Source organism: Mus caroli, unplaced genomic scaffold (assembly GCF_978045245.1).
Source record: "Mus caroli unplaced genomic scaffold, Mus_caroli_1 scaffold_7, whole genome shotgun sequence".
Taxonomy (NCBI): Eukaryota; Metazoa; Chordata; class Mammalia; order Rodentia; family Muridae; genus Mus; species Mus caroli.
In genome coordinates this window covers 5,625,388-5,649,158 of record NW_028227262.1, presented here as the reverse complement: position 1 = coordinate 5,649,158, position 23,771 = coordinate 5,625,388, and the positions used below count along the sequence as shown (strand labels likewise).

The following is a 23,771-nucleotide window of genomic DNA, read 5'->3' as shown; positions in this document are numbered from 1 at the left end:
ATATACACGTGGTCTTTAGCAAGAACTCAGCACATTTTAGAAGCGTCTCTCGGAGGAGCCACACTATAGCCGCTATTTCCACCCAATATCAATGTGAAATTCACATACATTACACCATCTCTACCTCAATATTAATTTTTAAAGCTCAAAATATTTAGAGCTGGGTATGTTGAAATCTGCGACCATGTTCTGAAATAAATAGAAACATAGTCGCTGAGAAAATTTCTAATGTAGCAATTTAACTCTTAGTTAAGGAAACTCAAAATATATTTTACAAACATGCCATGCTCTTAGGTAGACATGGGACCTATGAGCATTCATAAATGGCAAATCAAAAATCAGAAGCAACCAGGGAAGAATAATTTTGTAGAAATGCTGCCACTCATTCATGCCATCCCACAATTACCTGGTCCAAGAGAATATTACACCAGGTTTATTTTGTAAATACCACACAAGGAACTTAGTGAATGGCAGATAATGGAAAACTCTGACTTTTAAAGTCCAATCATGTGTGTTATTCAAATTGACTTTCAACTACTTAAAAGTAATTTCTTTTATTCCTACCTCAGTTTTTTTTTTTTAACCATTTGAACAGTTTTTCCCTCAACCTTTCCAAAATTAATTTTCTTATTTGAAGTTCATGCCTGGAAAATTCTAGTTCAAAATAACAATTTTTTATGAGGTTGCAAAATACACCAAGGCCCTGGCATCCTCAAGTCTGGGTCCCAACCCCACACGGGGCCAGGTAACTGACTGGGTTTGGCGAGCAATGGGCAAGGGCAAAAGGTTTCTGACGACACCATGCCCAGGGTGCTAGTGAATGCACTCATAACTCAGCCGGGATTATGGTGTGGGGGGAACGAAGGTGCTAGTCTGGCCTTAACCTCTTCAGGTTTCTTGATACTGTTGATTCACACAATGAGGCTCCACACATCACTGACCTATAGTCGTGCTATGATATGTTGCTATGGTATATAAAAGGCAAGAAAATATTTCCTCAAACAGGGTTGTTTAGCTTCAGAGTTTGAGATGTAGGTGTGGCCTTTGCCAGGGTCAGGCAAACACTTTGAGCAGCTGCTGACCTAATGCAGAGGCTATTGAAACCTACGTCTTTACTGAAATGAGCCGGTAAATACATCATCAGCCTGGGGCATTTATTAAGTCTTTGTTTTGCTTCCTTGACAACAACAGATTTCTTTCTGTAGGTTCCAAGAAATATGAAAACCACTATCCTGCGCCCAACACACAAACATGCATGTATACATACCTCCATACACACATGTTCATGCATGCACACATGTGCCCAAGTGCGTGCGTGCACACACACACACACACAAACACACACCTGTCCTGGTGGCATGCGTTATCTAATGAGGACACAATCACACAAACACACACAGCTGGCCTCAGGATGCTCTGGGCAAAGCCGAAGAGTACTGCATGTTTCTAGAAACGCTGAGTACACACAAGCCCCGTCACTTCCTGGAGGCAGATTCTCTCTCTCCTCAGGTGCGCACTCAATACCCCCTGTTCTCTAATTTCCAGGGGAAAGCTCTGCAGACACCTAAGACAAAAAACAAGGTTCCCAAGGACAGTGTAGCAGAGAGGCCAAGAATGAAGGGGTTGCTTTGCTCCCTCTCAGAGGCTGTTGAAAGAATTGACAACCAGCCCCTTCTGCTTTGAGCCCCTGCTGCTCACTGGCAATGCTCACACAACTCACACTCCTGTCTCCGCTCCGGCACACACAGGTACATCCTTCTAGTGTATCCGGTACAGAACGGGGGCAGTGAGCTATGTGCCCACAGGCTGAGCAGAGCTGAGAGCTCACAGAGCCTTGCTCTTTGCTCTGATGGCGATGGCTGATGCTAAGCAGGGTAGTGACACAGCCTGATTTGTGTTCCAGATAGATCAATTTTGTGGCTAGAGAGAGATCGATTGGAAAAGGGAAAGGCAAGACAAAGAGACATGTTAAACCCATTGCAGTAAATCCAGTGGGAAATGCTAATGGCCTGAACTAATCGGGATGGAACAGGAGAGGGACAGCACCTGCAGAGAGCAGAGGCCCCAATTAGTTGGCAGAAAAGAGGCATAAGAAAACAGAGGGGAAAACCACAGGTGAGCTTTCCTTTTGATTCTGGCATGTGGCTCAGGAACTAAATCTCATCTTTCTCCAAATTCCTTATTCCCACCTCCCACCTGTGTTAAGTGTGGGCAGCTAATATTTATTGAGTTTTAGACCTTTGTTAAATTTAGAACATTTTACATAGGCTAGCATGTGTGTGTGTGTGTGGTTCTTATATGTGTGTGTGTACACCTGTACACACATGTGTTTGTATCGAATATCCACTGGGAAGGAAGAAGAAGTTGGAAACACAGGAAGGTGTATCTGTTGAGATTTATTTCATTATGTGCACAGTTGTATACCTGTGTGCATACACATGTGTCACATATATGAGGGTACCTGAGGAGGCCTGCTGAGCTCTCTCTCTCTCTCTCTCTCTCTCTCTCTCTCTCTCTCTCTCTCTCTCTCCCTCCAGCCCTGGGATCATCGTGTTGAGAGGCAGGGCATTTGGAGAGTGACTAGAGTTGGAAGCTTTGCATTTAGAAGAGAAATAAGAATCCTGTCTGTTGAGACTTTGTGCCATGTCCCATGCCACATTACATCAGCTGGTAGAAGGACGATCTTCAGATGTGGATTTCTGACCTCGGAACTCTGAACCACGAGTCAAAACAGAGCCCTGTTCTTCCTGTTCTTCCTGACTTTCCTACTCTGTGGTGTTGCAGCGCTAGTCACTGAGGGTTAACTAATAATGGTGGTAAGAACCAGAAGGGAGAACTTTATGTAAACTAGGAGTAGCTGGGGAAGAGACCATGCTTATCTTATTCAACATTGCATTTTAGCTCCCAACACACAGCACATAGCCAATAAATGTTTTAAAATGCATATAGTATAATTTAATAATTATTGAGTGTGGTAACAAGTGCCAATGGAAACTTGAGACAAGTTGAGAGACTCTTGAGGGCTGTATGGGTGCACGCATGGTTGCATGGATGAATAAGTGGATGGGGTAGGTGGACCGATGGGTGTGTGGGAAGACAGACTGGTGTGTGTAGATGAATGAACCCTGTATGCTCAGATATGGAGACAGATGCATGGATGCCTTATATGACCTCAACCCCCGGCTTTAGTTCTTCAGTTATTTTTCAACGTCTTCATAGTCAACTGTAAAACACTACTTGCATCAGTCTCAGGCCCTCAAGTGATTCACTTGTCATGTGTTAGAGTTGCCCCTCACCATGTTAGGTCAGGGTCAGGTGAGCCCTACTCTATGTGTAGGGCTCTGTGTCAGGATGTGCCTTTGATACATCAGTGGTTCAACTGTTCTTGTCACTCAAGGTTGGAAGCAGAGATCCCCACACTCAGAAGCGTGCCTGGATATGTTTTTCCTCGTTGACTTAGATGAATTTCTTCAAAACATTCCCTCTCCAACCTTAGGCATATTTCTAGCATTCTTCAATTCTTTCCATCTTCATCTTACTCTATTCGACATACTACAAAGAATCAGAAACAAGGTGCCTGGAAAGCAAGACTCCAGTCTTCCTCCCTCCCTCCCTCTTCCCCTCCTTCCCTCCCTCCTGTCTCCCTCCCCATCTCTGTCTTGCTCAGGCTGGCCTCCAACTCTTCAGCAATCTTTTTCCTCAGCCTTCTAAGTGCCAGAATCACAGGAGTGAACCCCTTTCTTGCCTAACTAACATTCACTTATAGTTCTGGAGGCTGGGAAGCCTGAGAGCAAAGACCTGACAATCTTTGCATGTAATGACAAACTGCTTCATAGATGCTGCTTGTAGAAGCCACCACATAGAAGGGGCAGAGCAGCTCTCAGGATTCCTAAGGGCTTCTCTCTCTTGACCAATTTGTCATGAATACCCCAGTTCCTAGAAGAATCACTCCAAGAGCTAGAAATCTACCACATGAGTTTTGGGCAGACATAGACACTCAGACTAGAAGAATTCAATTCTTCTCAGCTAGATTATGAACATGCCAAAGGTAGGGACTATATTTTACAAATCTTTTAATACCCACTTCTAAGAACATACTTGATTCATTTAACTCTCTTAAGAATGAACGAATGAATGAACGAATGAATGAATGAATGTGGTATTTAATTAGTTAGGAAGCTAGCCAAGTATCTAAAACTGTAGATGCCTCCTGGTGGACTGAAACCATAGTGTTTAATAAAAGAAACAGATCATAAGCAAATAATTCTACAAATAAGTAACAAATTGGTTTTATTATACAGTGTTTAATTCAAATAATTTTTTTTAAAAAAATTGGCTTCCTATAATAAAAAGGGCAAGTAGTGAAGAAGCTAAGATGTTAGTTCCAGGGATGTAGCTCAGGTCTACAGCATTTCTCCAGGACACAGGTATCCTGGGTTTAATTTTCCACACCATAATAAATTCTAAAAAGAGTCTTAAAAAAGATGAAATTTCCATATATATTTCAGGGAATGAATATCTTTTCTACTTTATGATCTGTCTTTTATAAACATATTTCAAAAGCAATTCATATCCGATTAGATAGATATAACGGTAAATTATATTTTGGTCAGTGAGATGGCTCAGGGGGTGGGGGTGGGACTTGTCAAGAAACCTGAAAACCCAAGTTTGCTCCCTGTAATCTACATGATCTAAGAGAAAACCATCTCATGTGGGTTGTGTTCAGACCTCTCTGTTCAGGCTGCATGCAGGCACACATGTACACACATGTACACACATGTGCACACACACACAAATACACACTCATTCTAAGTAACCAGTATGTATCTTCAAAGTGTTAAACTTTTTCATTCCTAAGTTGTTATTATCATCTATTTAAGTGCCTGAGTCCTGCTGAAGACACACTGGGAAAAAACATGTCATATACAGACAAGATAAACCATTCTTCATCCCCATGATAGCCCTCTGCCAGTTTATTCTGAAACCTAAGGAAGCTGAAATGTGACTCTTCATACTAATAAAGAACAGCTACGCTTTCATTCTCATTGTATTCATTTGTTTATTAAAAGTGGTTTTAAGAGCGATCATTTAATTTTAGTTCTGTGTGTAGAGGTGCATGCAAGGACCACGAAACCCAGACGAGGATGTTGGAACTCCTGGAAGTTGAGTTACAGAGGGTGGAGAGCCTCCTTGTGGGGGCTGACAAACTCAGGTCCTCTACAAGAGCATCCAGTGCTCCAAAGTGCTGAGCAATGACCCGAGGCCCAGCACACTTAGATATAAGAAGACTCTCCCCAAACAGCTTTTTGAACTCAGAATGGAGAAATAAAGAATGTCTTTTTCCATGCAAAAAGATTTGCTATCATAGCATAATATGATTTTAATTTGAAAAAAAATTATGAGACATGATAATATTTTGTATTCACTCCCACCAAACAGTAAGGAATGGATACAAATATTCCTAGTGAATTTTAGTTGAGAAAGTAAACTGTTTTGGGCCTTGTTTGGCTTTCTAGATGTTTTAAAAGAAGACATTCTGAGATAATCGTTAGCTCTTAAGTGCTCTGTCACAGGCTAACATTTTTCCAATAGGAGGTGCCTTTAATGAAATGGTTTTATGACTTTTTAATGTAGCGTGGCAAATGAAAACTTTATCCTATTTAATAGTTACCTCAATAGCTAGTTTAGAAAGAGATTAATTTATGAACACTTTAGGAAATACCTCTCAGCACAGACAGAGCTCTCTGCATATCAATGATGAGGTACCTGTTTTTTCTTCAACTCTTGGGTCAGAATTGGAAAATTCTAGTGTGAATGAAAACCCTGGGTTAATCTTCTCAGGAACTTTGCTATCTCTGAAAAGGGGACCTTCCTTGGAAGATGCCTTTTGCTTCTGCGTTCTAACATTACCACAGAGGTGACATTTAAATGATTGCACAGTAACTCACATTGAGCTGCCTGTTCATTAACTAATTGCTTTCGCATCCAGAACTATACCAGAATATACATCTACGTTCTGCCTCTGTGTCTTAACGAGGAATGGAATGTTATGGAGAACATGGACCTAGTAGGATTAAATATTACGAGGTAGTAACTTAGAAGAAGGGAATTCTTTTAAGTCGATTTAGACACAATCAAATGTGTTTTCTCTTTCATGTCCAACTTGTCCTCAGGGTTTAGCATGTAACTGAAGATTTTTTTTAATTTTTTTTATAGGCATTTTGCTATTCTGTCAGGATAGACATCTCATTTTCCCGAATTGCGCTCTGAGTCTGTGGTCTTCAGGTGTCCTGGCTTGCATGGATATGTCCCTCAGAGTGAGTGATTGGCTTCCAGTTTAGAAGGTTGTGGAACCTTTAGGAAGACGAGCCTCACCAGAGGGAGATGGTTGCTCTGGCTCCCAAGAGCTGAAACTGTGAGTGCTCACCTCAGGCTTCCAAGGCCACCCTTCCCTAAACCCCTCCCTCCTGTAGACTGGCTCATGTCATACATTTGACACACTGATGAGAAATGTAACCGGGGTGGCAGGGAGGAAAGCAACCAGAGGGAAATATATGTGGGATGACTCTTAGCCGACTTTAAATGGCACGTTTTAGACACCCGGGGTGACGTAATAGAACTCCCTCACTTCCAAAGGAAGTACATAAACCCATGTCCTCCATAGTTAGGAATAAGCTGCCTGGAATGAATGGACGCAACTGAGCTGTGACCTAGAATGAGTGACAGGATTTTAATTCTGCCTGCCTTTATTTCCAGGGTTGGATCACTCACATCACAATTGTGATGTGACAATGGTTTGTCTTCTTTAGAAATAGCTATAACGAGTCAATTAAAAATATCAATTATCATATGAAGGATCTGGGACTGCTCCTGTGGCTCCCTGGATGTTCAAAGAGTGAAGGCACAAAGGAAAGTGTCGATACTGAGAAAAGATGATGCTATAAAAACATAGTTCCGGTATCCACCAACGGAAATATCTAGAAAACTACACCCCACTTCTTCAAGGATCAGGGTCAAGACCAGATGTGGCTTCCTGTGACTTAGGAACACAGCGGAGTCTGCAGATGTGGGGGATGCTGATCTTTCTTTTGAAGCCCATCTCTTTCTAAGGTATAAATTTATTTCTATTTCTGTGTCCGTGTGGGTGTGTGCCACATGTATGTAGGTGCCCACAAAAGACAGAAGACTTGTCATAGCACCTGGAGATAAAGTTACAGGTGGCTGTGAGTCACCCAACCTGGGCTCTGGGAATCAGCTCAGGCCATCTGCATGAGCAGGAAGTAATTTCAATCTATGATTTGATGCACCCCAAACCTTCGTTGTTTTCTTTATTACTACCAACTTTGGGATGTTCCCTGCTGGCGTTTTTCACATGTCTGTTTCCACTTCTCTGTTTATTAGGCTCAAGTTGGAAACAATTATGTGATTTTTTTTTTGAAGGAACTGTATTTAGTCACCCGTGGCTCTGTGAAATCAGAGATGGAGAGATTCAATTGCATGCTCTTTTGCATTTTAGCACATCGATTAATTTTTCAGAAGTGTGCTAAATAAAATAGCAATATAGTGATTGAAATACTTAATTGCCTTATGAGATTAGCTTAAGTAAATAGGGGTTGATAAGCCAGGCTTAATAAACTTAAAATGTGCTGTATTTATTCCGAGTCAGTTTTCTGAACAGTGTTTTCTCTTCCAATAAGAAAGGAAACTCTCAGTTAATTAGGTCCTCATATGCCACAATAAAATTAATGCTTAGGAATGAAATACCACCAATTTCCTCAGGCAAACTTGTTGACATGTTCCTGTTTCTAGTTAATACCACATGTGTCATTGCCTGATGGGGAGACCTTGTGGGTTCTGCTGTGTCCCTCTGGTGCACAGGTCCTGTGATCTGGCATTTAGAAGACCACATGCTAATTTCTCATTTAACAGAGTCCACGGCGTCAGCTGACATACAGGTCATAGGCAATCAGTGTCCAACAGTCACCAAAGCATAAGCCAAAACCCATCAACATGATACGCATTTATTAAACCTAGGGAGGAAGCCTGGGTCCTGGCCATTGCAGGCTGTGGGTTCCACATCAATAAGCAGAGGAAGGGAGATCTGATCAGATCTTCAGGTTTCCTTCCATATTGTGTTAAAGTGATTGACATTATTTTCCCCCTAGACCCCTAATTCTCTCATTTCCTCAAATTTTGTAAGTTAAAGCCTTTGGGGATGTCTGACTTAGTTGCTGAGTTTGAAAGTGTTTATTCCTATAAAGAATCCCTTTGAGCCATGGCTGAATGTGCCTCTATTGGAGAAAGGGCCTGTGATGTCAGGGAAAGTTTGTCTCATGGGCAGGAGCAAAGGCAGAGCCAGGGAGGGAGATATCACTTTCATCTTCACACAGGGGACAAAGGGGAAGGGGGAAGGGGAAGGGGAAGGGGAGAAGAGGAAGTGGGGTAAAGCTGTAAATTCTCAAAGTCTTCCCTTTAGTGATGCACTTCCTCCACCAATGATCCACCTTATAAATGTTCCATGGTTGTCTTAAACAGCACTACCAACTGGAGACTAGGTATCTGAATGTGTGAATCCATGTGGGGGAATGTGTCTTTCTAACCAGCAGACTCGCTGGGGGAGAAACAATGCAGCAGACTTAGAATTGGGTTCCACCTCTGAGCCCTGACCTTCCAAGTACTTCTTAATCTGCTGTCTCCTGACTGGGATTGGGAACAGTTCCCAAAACCAACACATCAGAGAGCCTTCAGTCATGCACAGGGAGGAATCAACTGGTATAGATCTATGAATTGGTTATCGTCACCACAGTACACATAGTTCTGTAAGTTATGTGGGAATACGTTTTGTTATTTTATGATCATGACAACTTCCTGGTTCAGAAAACAAACTCTGTAGTAACAGAGTTAAAACAAGAAGAGGAAGAGGAAGAAGAGGAGGGGAAGGAAAAAGTATCACCATCACCATCACCACCACCACCATCACCATCACCACCACCATCACCATCACCACCACCTCCACCACCATCACCATCACCACCACCACCACCATCACCACCACCTCCACCACCATCACCATCACCACCACCATCACCATCACCATCACCATCACCACCACCACCATCACCATCACCACCATCACCACCACCACCACCACCATCACCACCACCACCATCACCACCACCTCCACCACCATCACCATCACCACCACCATCACCATCATCACCACCATCACCACCATCACCACCACCTCCACCACCATCACCACCACCATCACCATCACCACCTCCACCACCATCACCATCACCACCACCATCATCACCATCACCATGATCACCACCACCACCACCACCACCACCACCATCACCATCAGCACTACCACCATTACCATGATCTCACCACCACCATCACCACCTCCACCACCATCACCATCACCACTACCATCACCACCATCACCATCACTACCACCATCACCATCACCATGATCACCATCACCATCACCATGATCACCACCACCAGCAGCAGCAGCAGCAATAGCAGACGCAGTAGTAACACTACACTGGGCAGAAATCCCCAAGACCTCCCTGAGTTAAAGCACTTTCCATGCCATCCTCATGCAATGCCACCTTTAGGAGAAAAGAAAATCCAACCACTCCTTCTTATAGAGTAGAAAAGTGCACACACTTTAAATACAGAAGATTGCAGAGTGCCAAGTAGACGCATCTAGATGTTGTTTGAGTTGTGCAAATACCCAACATGCCCTTGAGAGCCAACCAGGACCACCCCCAGGCCCGGGGCACAAGACATTGGCTTCCTGTCCATCTAGCAAGGTGACACTGTATCCCTGGTCATATGACACATTCTATTCTGCACCCTGTGCTAAGTGATCAAGCCAGTTCTTTTCCAACTCATTTTTATAGTGTGCATAAAAACTGTTCTTTTACTGAATTTTGACTTTTCTCAAGATTTTATTATTTCCATATAAAATGCCTCCTTGTCAAAATTTCCAATGCTTGTGACTAGTAGAATTATAGGATTGGAAATTTTGTGCCCAAATCGAGAAAAGGACAGAGTGCTATGGCCACCAGTATCTGAGTCATCTACTCCTCCCAATTCTGTTTCTAAACTAAACACTGTAGAGCAACAGGGGTTTTCCTGAAAATCATCCGCTGGAAGCCATGCACAGAGGGAAGGGGCCCAGACAGAGAAGGCTGCAGAGCAAGCCTCAGCCCTTACATCAGCCAAGGTTTATGAAGGTTTTCCCAGGTTGAAAGTGTTTGGTGTTTACCAACACACACACAACACAGTTATCTCGTCCCTTTAAAGTAGGATTGAGTTTTCTAAGATAAACAACGACAAGGGATGTGTCTTTTTTCCAACACAAAGTACTTTTGCAGGTACCAAAGCTACTTAAACCTTTATTTGAAGGTAGGTGCTTGGCAGTAGCCTCGGCGCTCACAGGTTTAAGTTTTGCCTCACAAGTTGGGGCTCTACTCTGAAGACACTCCTGAGGTAGACCCCCTGGAGTGATTGAGCTAAATCGTGGGGTGTGTGTACCTGCTTGGCTTAGAATTCAGAACTCACATTTTAGGTGCGTTGCACTCCAGACTTATTTAATGGGCTGTCATGATTGCTTTCTGCTATCAGTGAGCCAGTACTGCCAGATATACATTAGTCTTGAAACTGTAAATTATGTGTTATGAACTTATTTGTCACAGTGTAGCCTGCTTAAGAGTTTAGAAAGAACAAGTCACTTCCTCTCCTTGAGTGAATTGGGTGAGATAGAGTTGGCCTACCCAGGTTGTTTTCATATGAGTCTTTCAAGTTCATATCTCCTCTCTCTCATGAGATGACACTTGGTTTACTAAGTCACCTTTATTATTGGCCAAGTACTGATACCGATACCCCTAGTCCCAAGATGCCCTACTCTGAGGCAGGAGGACCGGGCTGCAGAGTGAGGCTGGGTCTGTGATCAACAACAATGACAACAGTAACAAACACACACCATTATTCCCCCCACAGATATTTACAATCACTCTTTGAGGTCTTAAGTAATAGGTAGGAAAATGAAGAACTAGGTATGGATTCATGAGGCTATATGCTTTTGGCTTAATTACATGCTCAAACAGAATTCTGGGGGTGTGTTATCGATACTCTGATGGCTGTGAACTGACAGGAAGACTCACAGGTGAGCCTGGAGGACACTTATTGCTCCCTTTCTGTGCACCTAGTCAGTGTGTTCCGAGGTCTCTGGCTGCTAACTCTGCTGCCATCAGTCTGAGCTGCACATTCAGGTAGCAATAGCTATAGGACAATGATGTTTGCCCACTCCATGGCAGAAAACACTTTTATCATTATTTTCAAAACAGGACCAACACCTCCACCGATACCTCTGTTCTCCAAGGAGCCTCTTTTTCTGCAAATAAGATTTGTTGACTCAGACTGCAGTGGGCAGATTCCCCAGCCAGTGTCTATAGGGAACATTTATCCACATTTTAGCTCTTGAACAAATCTTAGCCTGGCGTTTCACAAGCTGATAAAAAGCCTCTGGTTTCAGATCCACACAGTTTGTGGGCTGGCCAGTATTTGTCATTGAGAACTGTATCATCACACGCAAAGCGCCTGCCATATACAGAAATCAGGTTGACAGACGCAGGGAACTGGGGTGAGCAGTCACACTGAAGATGAGGTGGCCGGCTTTGTTTGCTTCCAATTTTCTTTTCTTGCAATAAGATTGGTGAAGAGACTGTCTATAGCGTTTTTCTCGTGCCTGCCCAGCTCCTTCTTGAGGCTTTTCCCCAAGAGTTCTAGAGTCTGTCAAGGTGCCAAACTGAAGTTGGCCAGCAGCAGTAAAAAGCTTTGTTCAATTTTATTTCCAAGGTAACTGAAGGAGTGGTATTGTTTATAGCTTTAGACATGAATATCAAACAGCTAAAATACCAACTGTTTTCACAAAGGTAAAACTTGGTTTGGTCCGTCATGACACATTGAGACTGGGGAAATTGAACACAGTAGCTACCAAAGAGGGGTGAGGAGCCCTCTGCTCCTGCCTGTGTCTGGCTCTGTAGGTGTGCTAATGTTCACCCTCAATATGTTCTTCTCTTCTGCATAGTATTTGCTAATGCACTTATGTCCACATTTGCTTAAAAATATACTTACTTTTCTTTTGGAAACGAAAATGATACTATATGCATATTTTGCAGTGCAGTCTGAGGCAAAGATGTTTTTTTTTTTTAAGCAGTGGCCTCTTGTTGTTTTAGTAAGCTTGATTACAAAACAAACAAATGAACAAACAAAAACAAAACACAAAACCACAATCACATTGGCTGCATTTGTCTCAAGTGAGGAGCAGTTCTTTACACAAAGAGAAATAAAGGCAAAGACCCTTCATGCTTACAAACACAGAGCTCAGAGTAACAATAGAATATCAAATCCCATCCTTAGTATGGAAACTATTCTGAGAATTTTAAATCCTTAAAATACAGCATTTAATTATCCTCAAAAAAAAAAAACAAAAAAAAAAACCAAAAAAACCGAAGTCTCTAGACGAACTGTATGATGATCTATAAACTTTGAACTGTGTAATTGTATTCTGAAATGGATAAGTCAAGGGTCCAGGATGGAAAGAAAATACGTTGATTCATTTGAAAACAAAGGAAAACCAAGTCAAGAGGGATATAGTCTAAGTCAGTAAAAACGACACAGAGGGGAAAATGGAGGTCTGGATTTTTACAGTCCTGAGTTTTGAGCTGCGATACTTAACTTGAGAATCTCTGCACAACTTGACTAGAAATTAATCCTAATTATCCTGTTAGGGGGTGTTTTGCATTTTTACCCCTGCGATTTTAACACTTATTTCAAGTCTTTAAACCTTTGAATTATATTGAGCAACTGGGCAATCATAAATGACACAAAGGGGCTGGGGGGAAAGGTGTCCACCACAGGTCGAGGAATGGACCCCTCCCTTGAGCTGAAGCAGGTTCAAAGCCCCAGGAAGAGTGAAGCATGCTGCAGGCACACAGTAAGTGGTACAGCAAGAGGCAGCTTAAGAGAGGAAGGCCAATTCCTAGTTCACAATGTAAAGGGATGGCTTCCAGCAAGACAGGAGTCTGAGGCTGGCTTCTCAAAAATCCAGTCGGAAATCAATGAGGAAATAGCGACTAGGTAGGGCCGTAGACCCCCAAGGCTCACCGGAAGTGATTCACATCCTCCAGAAAGTCTGTGTCTTTAAGATTCTGCAAACATCATTGCCATGGGTGAGGGTGGGGGTGCTGTCCAAAATTCATGAGTCTATGAAAGTCATTTCACATTCCAACTACAATGGGCTATTAACATATGGAGGACACAAAGGTCCCATTCTCTCTAGGTAATTCGGGGCTAAATTATTGGACAAAGCAAAACTATAGGAAGGCAGTTCTTAAAAAGTGAGCTCCGACATTATATATTCTTATTTTAGCAGTACGCTGAAACTGGAAGGCACAAAGCGGAGGTGTAAAGGACAAGTACTGGCTTTGGGGGCACGGACATGAGATACGTGCTTACGCAAGCTAACGCAAAACCTTCCTACACCTTCACCATCACTGTGGTTTACCTCCCGCTTAGTGTGTGAACTCATTTCCTGGTGTGGCAGTTATGCTAAGTACTCCAACTGAAAGCCTCACCCTCCACCCACTCCAGAATTAAAAGCTCAGAGTACTTACTGCACCCAGCCTTGTAGCTGAAACCAGGAGGAAGGAGGAATCCTTGCTGGGCAGCTGCTGCGAGGGTCCGCTGGTCAGGAGGGAACACGGGAATCATCAATGGCGGCAGCTGACCTTGAACCTGCTGAACGTGAGAGAGGGAATCAAAGAGAAGAAGTCTTGTTGACCCATGTTCCAACCCATGCGGCCCTTATGTCACTAGAGCAGAAGGTTATTCATCCAGATTCTATTTCGCCCTTGTCAGAATGGCTATTGCCCAGTGTGCGAGCCACGCCAAGGAAACAATCAATTGGTGATTTTAAGGGGAAGTCAGTCTATCCAGTCAATATGGGGGTTCCTCAACGTGCTACAAGGAGAATCCCCATGTGATCCCTATATCCCTCGCCTGCATATGGACCTGAAAGATGCCCATGCAACCTGCCACAGGGACGCTTGTCACCCATGCTTCTTATAGTATCAGTCACGGCAGCCAAGGCCTGAGATAAGCCTCGACATCTGCCCGCAAATGATTCATTTGAATGAAATAAGTCAAAAAGAGCAGGGCGTACACACTGTGCAGTCTTAGTCACAGCAAAGCAGGTAATTATGCCCTTGGAAAAAGATGTAAGATGAAGAGCATTGCGTTAAGTGAGAAGGTCCTACTCTGAAAGACAAAAAATACTGCATGTCTCCTTTCATTTGGGTTTCTGGATTTTATACAGTTGTATAGATTCACTTCTTTCTCTACACACACACACACACACACACACACACATGCACGTATATATACTGACATGAAACCGGAAGTGAGAGAGCACTTGGGGACATAAGGATGCTATTTGGATAAGAAGTGAGAAAGGGGGTGGGGGCACGGGTGGCTATGATTAAAATACATAATCCATGTGAGAGGGAGGGTCTTTATGAACCCATCACGACATGCAGTGAACATGTGCTGGAGATAAAGGTAAAGACTAGTTGTTGACACAAATGTGTTTGGATACTTGGCTTTAAGGGCATGCCTTGGGACGACCTCAGAGGGAACAGCTAGAAGACCTCAAAGGATAGCTGAGTTCAACATCCAGCAAAGGGAATGCATTTGGTATGAAGTTCCCCAGTGAGAATGCCACACTCTAGTCTTTCAGGAGTGAGATACTGTTTAAAAAGCCCAGAATGGAGGAAACAATCCTTTATAAACCACACCTGTGTGTGTTAATTCTATGTGTGTGTGTGTGTAATGTATGTGTGCATTCACGCATGTATGCACACGTGAGGGTACATACACATGCATCCGGCTTTGCGTTGCATGTGGAGGGCAGCGGCCTGAGTCAGGTATCCCCCTTAGTTACTTTGCACTGTATTTTTTCCAGGCAGCCTCTCTCATCGAACAAGAGCTCATCCATTGGCTTGACTGGCAGGTGAGTGAGCCCCAGGGACGCTCCCATCTCAGCTGCCCCAGTGCTGGGATGACAGGCAAGCATTTGCCAGGGATCTACACTCAGGTCCTGTGCATGCTCCCTTAGCGATGCTGCACACGAGGCATCTCTCAGCTTCCTCATTCTCTCTTATAGAACTAAAGCCAAATCTGTATCCTCATATCTATGAGTTGCTGTTACTTGGAAATCAATTCTTGTGTTCACAAAAATTATTGAAGTTTTACAATATTGTGGGTAGCCTTGAAGAGGGCCTAGGGAAAAAAAAAACCTGTTCTTTGCCTCTGGCTTGATGAGATGTAACTACAACCAAAAGGCTTCATGTGGCTACAGAATTTGTCAGACTGTGCGGCTCTCTTCGATGAAATCAGTCACACCCCTCCTGGAATAACATGGCCTTTGTTTCCATTGTCATCTCTCATCTGGGCTCTAGGTTTCTGGCAGTCCTCTTATCATCTGAAATTCATATAAGTTAACAAATAATGAACTATCAAAACAGAACTGATGGTGGCTAAGTCAGTCAAGTGCTTGCTCACTATCAACAGGGCCCCAGTCTGGTCCCAAGAGCCCATGTAAGAAAAGACAGCAGGGCAGGGAGATGTGGTGCTGTACACTGGAGAGGCAGAGGCAGGCAGGTACACAAATACAGTCTAGCATAACCATCTCTACAACTATGTCAACTGACTGCCTGATATAGAAGTTAGGAACTAATATAACTAGCATTTTTGTCAAATAAATCTTTAGGTGAGGTCTCCCAGGTGAGTGGATCTATTGTCAGAGTCTGTCCTGGGGAATATGGTTACTGATTCAGGACCATGTTAAAAGTCACATACCTGACACCGTATTCCTCATTAATCTTTCCATACAATAACTAATTCAGCAACCTAGAAAATATCTAATAACTACCAACTATGTGTGTGGAGTTGAGCTTGGCAGTCAGGATATGATCGCCAAGAAAACCAAGATCCCTTGATCCCTGTGGCGCACCTCAGCCTGCGTCTCACTGCTGTTCACCACCCCTAGGAATCCTAAGGTGCACATGCTTCTCACCAGGACTTGCTTTAAAAGCTCACCTCTGGCTTCTCCTTTGTTTCATTTGCCACAATAAACCTCTGGGCTTAAATATCTAAGACTGGCTGGTTCACATGAGGGGTCAGGGTCAGGATGAGGGTCAGGGAGGGAGGGAGGAGTGAATGAATGAGAAGAAAGCAAACGGAGGAGAGCAGAGAGAGGGAGAGAGGGAGAGAGACATACAGGAAGACAGAGGGAGAGAGACAGTGGAAGAGAGAGGGAGAGAGAAGGATAGAGACAGAGGTAGAGAAGGATACAGGAAGAGAAAGGGAGATAGAAAGAAAGGAAGAGAGAGAAAGGTAGAGGGAATAGAAGGGGGACAGAAGAGAGGCAAAGAAGGAGAGAGAACAGAAGAGAGAAAGAGAGAGGAAAGAGAAGCAGAGAGGAACAGAAAGGGTATAGGACAATGTGAAGAATTCCTGTCTTAGCAATGGCTGTTAGTTGCAATCTAAGCCTTTTGCCAAATTATTATAAATCTTTCTGCCACACACAACACTGGAACCAGAGGTACCAGAAGGGGGAAATGCTACATCAAGACAAAGACTGAAGCTTGGATGATCATGGTCACTATTTTTAGGGCAGAATGGTAGGAGGTGCATGCTTATGGAAATTCCATTGATGAAGAGTATGCGACTATACAAATGTAGGGACACATTGACTAAATCATGAAGCCCACAGACATCCAACACAAACAGCATGAGTTACTTCAGAGAGGTATGAGGAGTCAGATGAGAATAAGAGGCAAAGAGACAGATGACCTAGCAGCCACACTGGTTATGGGCAATGACTAGTCACCATGCAGTCTTTCCATTCCACACAACACATTGTATCAGTCATCTTACACAATCCAGCTTATTTCTAAGACAGTGTAGTATCCTAAATTTCATGAGAGCACTTGACAGAAAGAAGAGAATCCTTGGATTGAACATATATGAGGGGAAGGCCATGAGGAGCAGCCACATCTCAGGAAACCTATGCCCAGACTGGTTTTAATGAAGCAACTATCGAACTTATAAGTTCCAGAGTCCTGTGAAAAGCTTCAAGAAAGCCCAGCGTGAGGCTCCTGCCCGTGTTCAGTCCCAAAGGCCAAAGATCAGCCCACAGCCTTCCTCAAAGCACCCTTAATGATCTCGGTGTGTACCCAAGCTTAAAGAGAAAACTGCGTTGAGACAAGGTCCCCCCATAGAGCCAGAAGTGGAGAGACGTATCCGGAGGAGCCCCTCATTCAGCATCCCAGATCCTGGGATTTCAGGCTCTGGACAACCCCAGCAGAGCTGTTTCCAAGAATTCTTCGTCGTTGTCAACAACTCTTTGGGTCTTGTCCAAAGTACCTTTAGACATGTCAGCAATGGGAAGGGAAGGTCCTAATGCCAAGGCAGCAACAGACACTAAGCCATGCCCCTTATAGAATTCCTCCTAAGTGATTGCCAGGCATGTGATTCCATTTGGTTGCCATGTTCATCTCCCAAGGCTCAGATGTGCACTGCACTTATCCCCCTTGCTTTTTAACTTTGGATGGTTCCCTTCCATGTGGTGACGAATGAGCAAGCCTTTCCGTATGGATTTCCCTTCCTCCCTAGCTCTTTTTCCAGCTGTTCCTGCTACCTTCCATCACACAGCCTTTGCCCCCGCCCCAGTAGATCTTAAGGACATGGTTGCAGGCTTGCTCTCTGCTTGTCTGCACCAGAATGCACTCTGCAGCATGCCCTCATGGTTCCACTAATCAATCCCTCCCATTGTTTCTTCATGGCAAGGTTGTACTCATTCTTCAGACGATTTTTAGGCTGGCGCAATGTCTCTGTGAATCAGGCACTTCTTAGTGCAGCCAACTGTGCAGCAGAAAGAACTACTGCCTTTCATAATTTAGTAAGCTAATGCTTGGGAGAGATAACAGGACACTTCTGGTATTCAATGGCTTTTAATCACATTGAGTTTCCCTTGTGAACTATGAATTTATTTAGAAAAAGGAGCCCAACTTCTTTCTCACTGTGTTGTTTGGACTCAACAGTTCGGGCTCTTTTATGGGGAACACATGAACCAACAGGTTGGACAGACTGGGAGCACCTGCAATCCATCAACTGCAAAGTTGTGGAGGCCCAGAGTAACCACTGACCAATTATCAGAGAGGTACAGCAGAGTCTGTTGCAGGGGCTTCATGTTCTTACACATACAGGGGCCACATAGGTTCATATGTCAGATCTCTGAAGCAGATAGAAGCTAATATAGCAATGTGAGGCACATGTTACACACTTGTGCTGTAGGTGGCCAGCCCAGTGTGCCCTGCCACGTTGTCTTGGTGACTCCACCTCTGTGAAATGTTTTATTACTGTGTAGGAGCTGTTATCCAAGTGTCACTTTTCCCTTTTGCAAACATTCTCTGGGTTTTTCGTGTCTTCACAATCGTTTTAGGATATGACGTGGATACAGTTACTGCCTTGATAGCATGATGGGCAGCCAGGCTTTTCACTGCTCTCTTGGCCTTGCGCCAGCTCTAGCGTTGCCCCGTGGCTTTCCAAGTTCATTTCTTCCTCTCTGTGGGGGAACAGGGCCTTTCAGGTTGGTCTCAAACACAGGTCCCTCTTGCATCTTCTTGCAAGTGCTTGGGTTACAGATGTGCATCACCAAACTTGACACACATTTTCTTAAATTAAAAAAAAAAAACACCCACACACTGTTTTAATATAGAGATTTTTCTCAATGACATTACTTAATGGTTGTTTTTACTATGGGACAAATGTGAGAGTATTATTCAATAGCACAATCTATTTTATGTGGTAAAAGTTGTAATGTTATGAGGGACAAGGTAAAATTCCTGGGGCCTTTTATTAAATCTGTATATTTGAAATTTTTATTTTATTATGGATAGTTATTGAGTATATTTTGTTATAACTTTAGATTTTCAGTGTCTAAATATTTTAAAACTGACAAGTGAGAAACAGTAGACTTTAAAAAGAGGAGAACCCCAGGGGCTCTCTTACCGAAGAAACAGCCATCACACTGACAAGAAAGTCAAACTACTTTGGCCAAATACATTGTTCATTGTGCTGTATTTTTTTAAAGGCTAAGTTAAGGCCAACAGGACAAAAAGAGGGACTACACAAAACATGTCAACCCAATGTCACTGTTTCAACAGTGAGCTTTCTTTAGAACATTACAGGGCAGCCTGGAGAAGAGGAACTGTTGCATATTTCCAGTGAGTCTCCCAGCAAATGCACTCCAAGAGTATGTGGTCGGGCTTCATATGAAGCTAAAGCACATTTCCTCGCACACTTTATCTTCACAACTCACATTCTTCAGCTAAAAATTTGCCCTCTGATGAAAATGGCTCAAGTCAAGAGCAGAGATCCTTCTGTGGTCACGCCGAGTGTGGGGTGTGGGAAACAGCTTGGCTGGTAATTTTCCTGTTTGAAAAGTTTCCAAGACTACTCTAAGTCGCTGAGGATTGTTCCTAAGTGCAAGGGGCCTGCGGTGTGCATCGTGGGAAAGGTAGGTGTGTTAGAACAGCTTCTGAGAGCCATGAGCTATGGCGTTCAACACCCATGCATCAGCAATGAACGTTAAAGGAGAAACACACCTAAGGTAAGGCCGGACCCAGGTGCACTTGTGACACGACACCTGTGCTAGATGGGTGGGAGAGTGATGTGGGAAGGGGCTCCTCACCTGAGCTAGGGGCTTAGTGTTCACTAATTTGATGGGCAAGCAGGGGCTGTGCATCTAATTCTTGGCACGAGTGGGGAGCTGTATGTTAGCTATACCGTTCAGCTCATCTCTGCTAAAACCTCGCCTCCACCTTGGAGAGAGGAGCACACGGAGTCAACCAATCCCAGGCTTTCTGGACACATTCAAAAATGAGCTAGCTGTACCGTTGGAAGCTTATCGTCTATATCTGCTACCTTTGAATATTTCTTAAGTTTAAGCACTACTAAATTCACTTTATTACCGAATGCATGAAATTTCTTCCAAACTATTAATTAAGTTTTTAAAATGTGTGACATTTTTAATTAAATTTCAATAAACTACTTTTGTCACAAAATTTTAGTCTTTTTTTTTTTTAATAGGGGACATGCGATTCACAAGTTGGAATATGTCACAACAAATTTACACAGCTACATCCGGATTTTAAAACTTCGAAATGTATCTTGTCTCTTAACACCTATTCTTCTACCAGAAGATACTGCATATATTCATGGCCTCTAAAAATTTGTGACCCACCAATTAACTATGCTGACACATTTATAAAGAAAAGTAACTATTAATTATTCATTTCAGTATTTCATATTTAATACATTCTACTATACAACTTTTTGGTTCCATCTTAAGTAAATGCTTATTATTGTTAATCTCTGCTTCTCCCCATTCCTTCTATGAATTGGTTTTGTTTTGTTTTGTTTTGTTTTTTTGCTTTTCCATCCAGTTCACATCAGCTAGGCACAACATCCACTTTGGGATGGCTAAGGCTCAGAAAATAAATTCACACTCACGTTTGCTCTGAGTCTCGTGGGACAAAGAGACAATTATTACAACTCAGTGTGACCCAGTCAGTCACAGAGATCGCCCGAAAGCACCATGGGCACACAGGAAGACATGCTGGACCAGAAGCAGAAAGGAGAATAGAATACCAGCTTCACTAGAGGTCCACACCCACCCACCCCCCAAGATGGCTGCAGGACAGAGTGAGTACTGCTGGCTGCAGGACCAGGGGAGTGAGCCCAGCATACAGAGGAGCATCTGCGGGAATCATTCCAAGGCAAAGGAGAAACATGAGAGAAAAATAGACACGAGAATGTCTTCACAGGAGGGGGACAGGACCCCACGGGAAGAGGAGGCTAGAGGTGAGAGGGCTGCCTGAGTCAATGGTGAATCTGGGAACGCCAACTACTGACTCCTTCCCCTGTAGGCTGGCGAATCACACTGCTGATTCAACAGTGTAGAAAGAACTCTCTGCCAGGAATAGGAAGAGTTCTAAAAGCACGCTTACAGAGCTGATAGGATGGAACAGGGCAACAGACAAGGAAGGACCAATCCCAAATAGGTGTGCACTAGAAGAAATATTTAGGATCAAACAGGAAGACGCACTGGTAAAGACCAGAGCGGAAGATGACACCCAGAGCCTTGCTCTATTTAAAGCGATAGCAGACGACCAAGAACAGTTGAAAGAGTTCAAGGAAAGTTCCAACCCGCACTAATGAGCTGAGCTGCCTGGACTCTGGCCTGGAGAAGCCTGGGAACTGCAGACCTGGGCTGAGTGCGGAGATCGCAGAGGTTCTGGGTTGAGGAGGAGCTAGAGAAATTACCCAAGGAGCTAAAGGGAACTGCAACCCTATAGGTGGAACAACAATATGAACTAACCAGTACCCCGGAGCTCTTGTCTCTGCATATGTATCAGAAGATGGCCTAGTCGGCCATCACTGCAAAGAGAGGCCCATTGGACTTGCAAACTTTATATGCCTCAGTACAGGGGAACCCCAGGGCCAAAAAGGGGAAGTGGGTGGGTAGGGGATTGGGGGGGGTGGGTATGGGGGACTTTTGGGATAGCATTGAAAATGTAAACGAGGAAAATACCTAATAAAAAATTAAAAAAAAAAAAGAAATAAAGAAAGAAAGAAAAGGGGTCGGAAACCAAAGGGAAGAACCAAGTCTCATGATCATCAGGTTGCAGTAACCGTCCAAGAGGCTGGAGGAGGAATTGGTGTGTGAGCAGGGAGGTCAGCCTAGAGTCTGGGTGAAGACAATAGAAAGTGTGGTAACCCAGGAACCAAGCAAGGCAAATCCAAGACTGATAGCAGGAGAACGACGCAGAGGAAAGAATAGTGCTGTCAATTCCAGCAGACGAGGACGGAGTCACTCTCAGAAGGTTGGATGTCGAGTGGGAGGCAAGGACACAGAGATCATGGGGGTGGACTCGGTAGAAACAGGCCAAGTGTTGTAGACGAAGGCAAGGAGGAGCAGCCCCTGCCAAGGCCTGAGCACACTACCTTTTCCAAAAGGTGATTTAAAAAAAAAATGTGCTGAAGGGTTTCAAACACATGGGGAAGAGATTTTGCTGGTTCAATATCTGAGTGGGCTGGAAGGCAAGGCAGAGGGAGAAGGTTTCCACTCCTAACACGAGCCGCATATCCTACTTAAAAAGAGTAAAGGCAGGCCTGTGTTGCAGGTGGGTGGAAAGAGGAGACTGATTGGTTGACAGAAGCCACTCCCTCAGTGATGGAGGCAAGGCCTGATTGGAAGATGAGAGCCTGGGTCAGAGAGTGAGGGGAGGGAGAGAAGGGAGTTTCAGGGTGGCCCCTGTGAGATGTGAGAGGCTAAGACAAAGATAATTATAAAAAACAGGCTATGATCCCAGCGGAGTCCATGGGAAGCCTGATGCCTTCAGACTTTGTATTTCTGTAGTTCCCCTTAGATAGTGCCTAGACGCTGAGACTGGGACTTAGTGAATGTGAATTTGAGTCGGCAAGCCAGGGAGGAATGGGGAGAATTCAGAAAGGAATCATAAGAAAATCAAAGTAGGGTTTGTATTTAGAACAAACAAGCAAACAAAAAATGAGGGGCAGAAGGCCTTAGACAAACAGAAAACAAAAACAAATACACACACACACACATACACACACACACACACACACACACACACACACACACACACACCCCAAACCAAAAAACCCTCAGGAATCAGCAGCTTTGGAAGCAGGGCTTGTGAGGGCTGGTGAGAGGCTCCCCTGCTCAGGTTCTCAGAGCAGATAAGTTCCTAGTGCACCCACCGCAGTGAAGATGAAATTAGAAGTATAAAAATCTCCCGCATCTCCAGGCAGTCCTTCTGCTTTGGACTGATGAGGGCCGTGGAGTTTCAGCACACTACTTAGGGATTCCTTCACCTACTGCCACCGTGCAGTCACCTTCAGTGGGAAGCACAGAGGCAGTTTAGATGTGCACAGTAGTGCACAGCAGCAGTTTCTGAGAAAATGAGGACTGTAATATCCAAATGAGATCACCAGAGGGGTTTAGGTAGGTAGTGTGGAATTATCCAAACGGAATGAACGAGAAGCCATGGCTGCTCTTCCCTCCTTAGCACCGGGAGGTGTGGGATCCTTAAGACAGTAATGGCTTTGTGTCTTGTCTCAGTTCGTCAAACTCAACACTATGGTCCTTACGAAAAAAAATATTAAAACAATAAAAGTCTGTTTATGGTCAACCTAATCCACAAGGAAGACTGAAGGCAAAGGCAAGCTCACGGAGAGATAAGGAGACAGACATGTTGCTAAAACTCAGTCCCAGCCTCTCTGACCCAGCTACACTCAGGAGTCTCACCACCTCCAATTTCATCTGATTAAGACAAAGACAAAGTAAGCACGTTTTTTGAGAACAAAAATGAACAGCCATGTGGGGTTTTTTTTTTTTTTTCATAGTATTCTTCTTCGGCAAAAAGCCACCGAACTTTTTTTTTTTTTTTAAATTGTTTCCAAGGATGAAAGTGACTTTGCCAAGCAAAGTGGCTTCAAAACAGGCCTCAAAAATACTAATAGAAAGACAGATGGTTCTACTAAGAGCTTGGCTGCCAAAAAAAAAAAAAAAAAGATATTAAAAAAAAAAAGAAAGAAAGAAA

The 23,771-nt window shown here is 43.7% G+C and overlaps 1 protein-coding gene across 13 annotated transcripts in view; it reads right to left on the bottom strand.

Moving 5' to 3' along the window:
- Positions 1–23,771, bottom strand: part of Sox5 (SRY-box transcription factor 5) — a 944,504-nt gene that overhangs the window by 108,607 nt on the left and 812,126 nt on the right. For 10 of the 13 annotated variants that reach the window (XM_085839787.1, XM_085839784.1, XM_085839788.1 and 7 more), the window contains one exon: positions 13,695–13,818. In XM_085839787.1, the coding sequence (XP_085695913.1) occupies positions 13,695–13,818 (124 nt within the window). The remainder of the gene's footprint in view (positions 1–13,694; positions 13,819–23,771) is intronic. The other 3 variants (XM_029478841.2, XM_085839791.1, XM_021164260.2) reach the window with 1 other exon arrangement.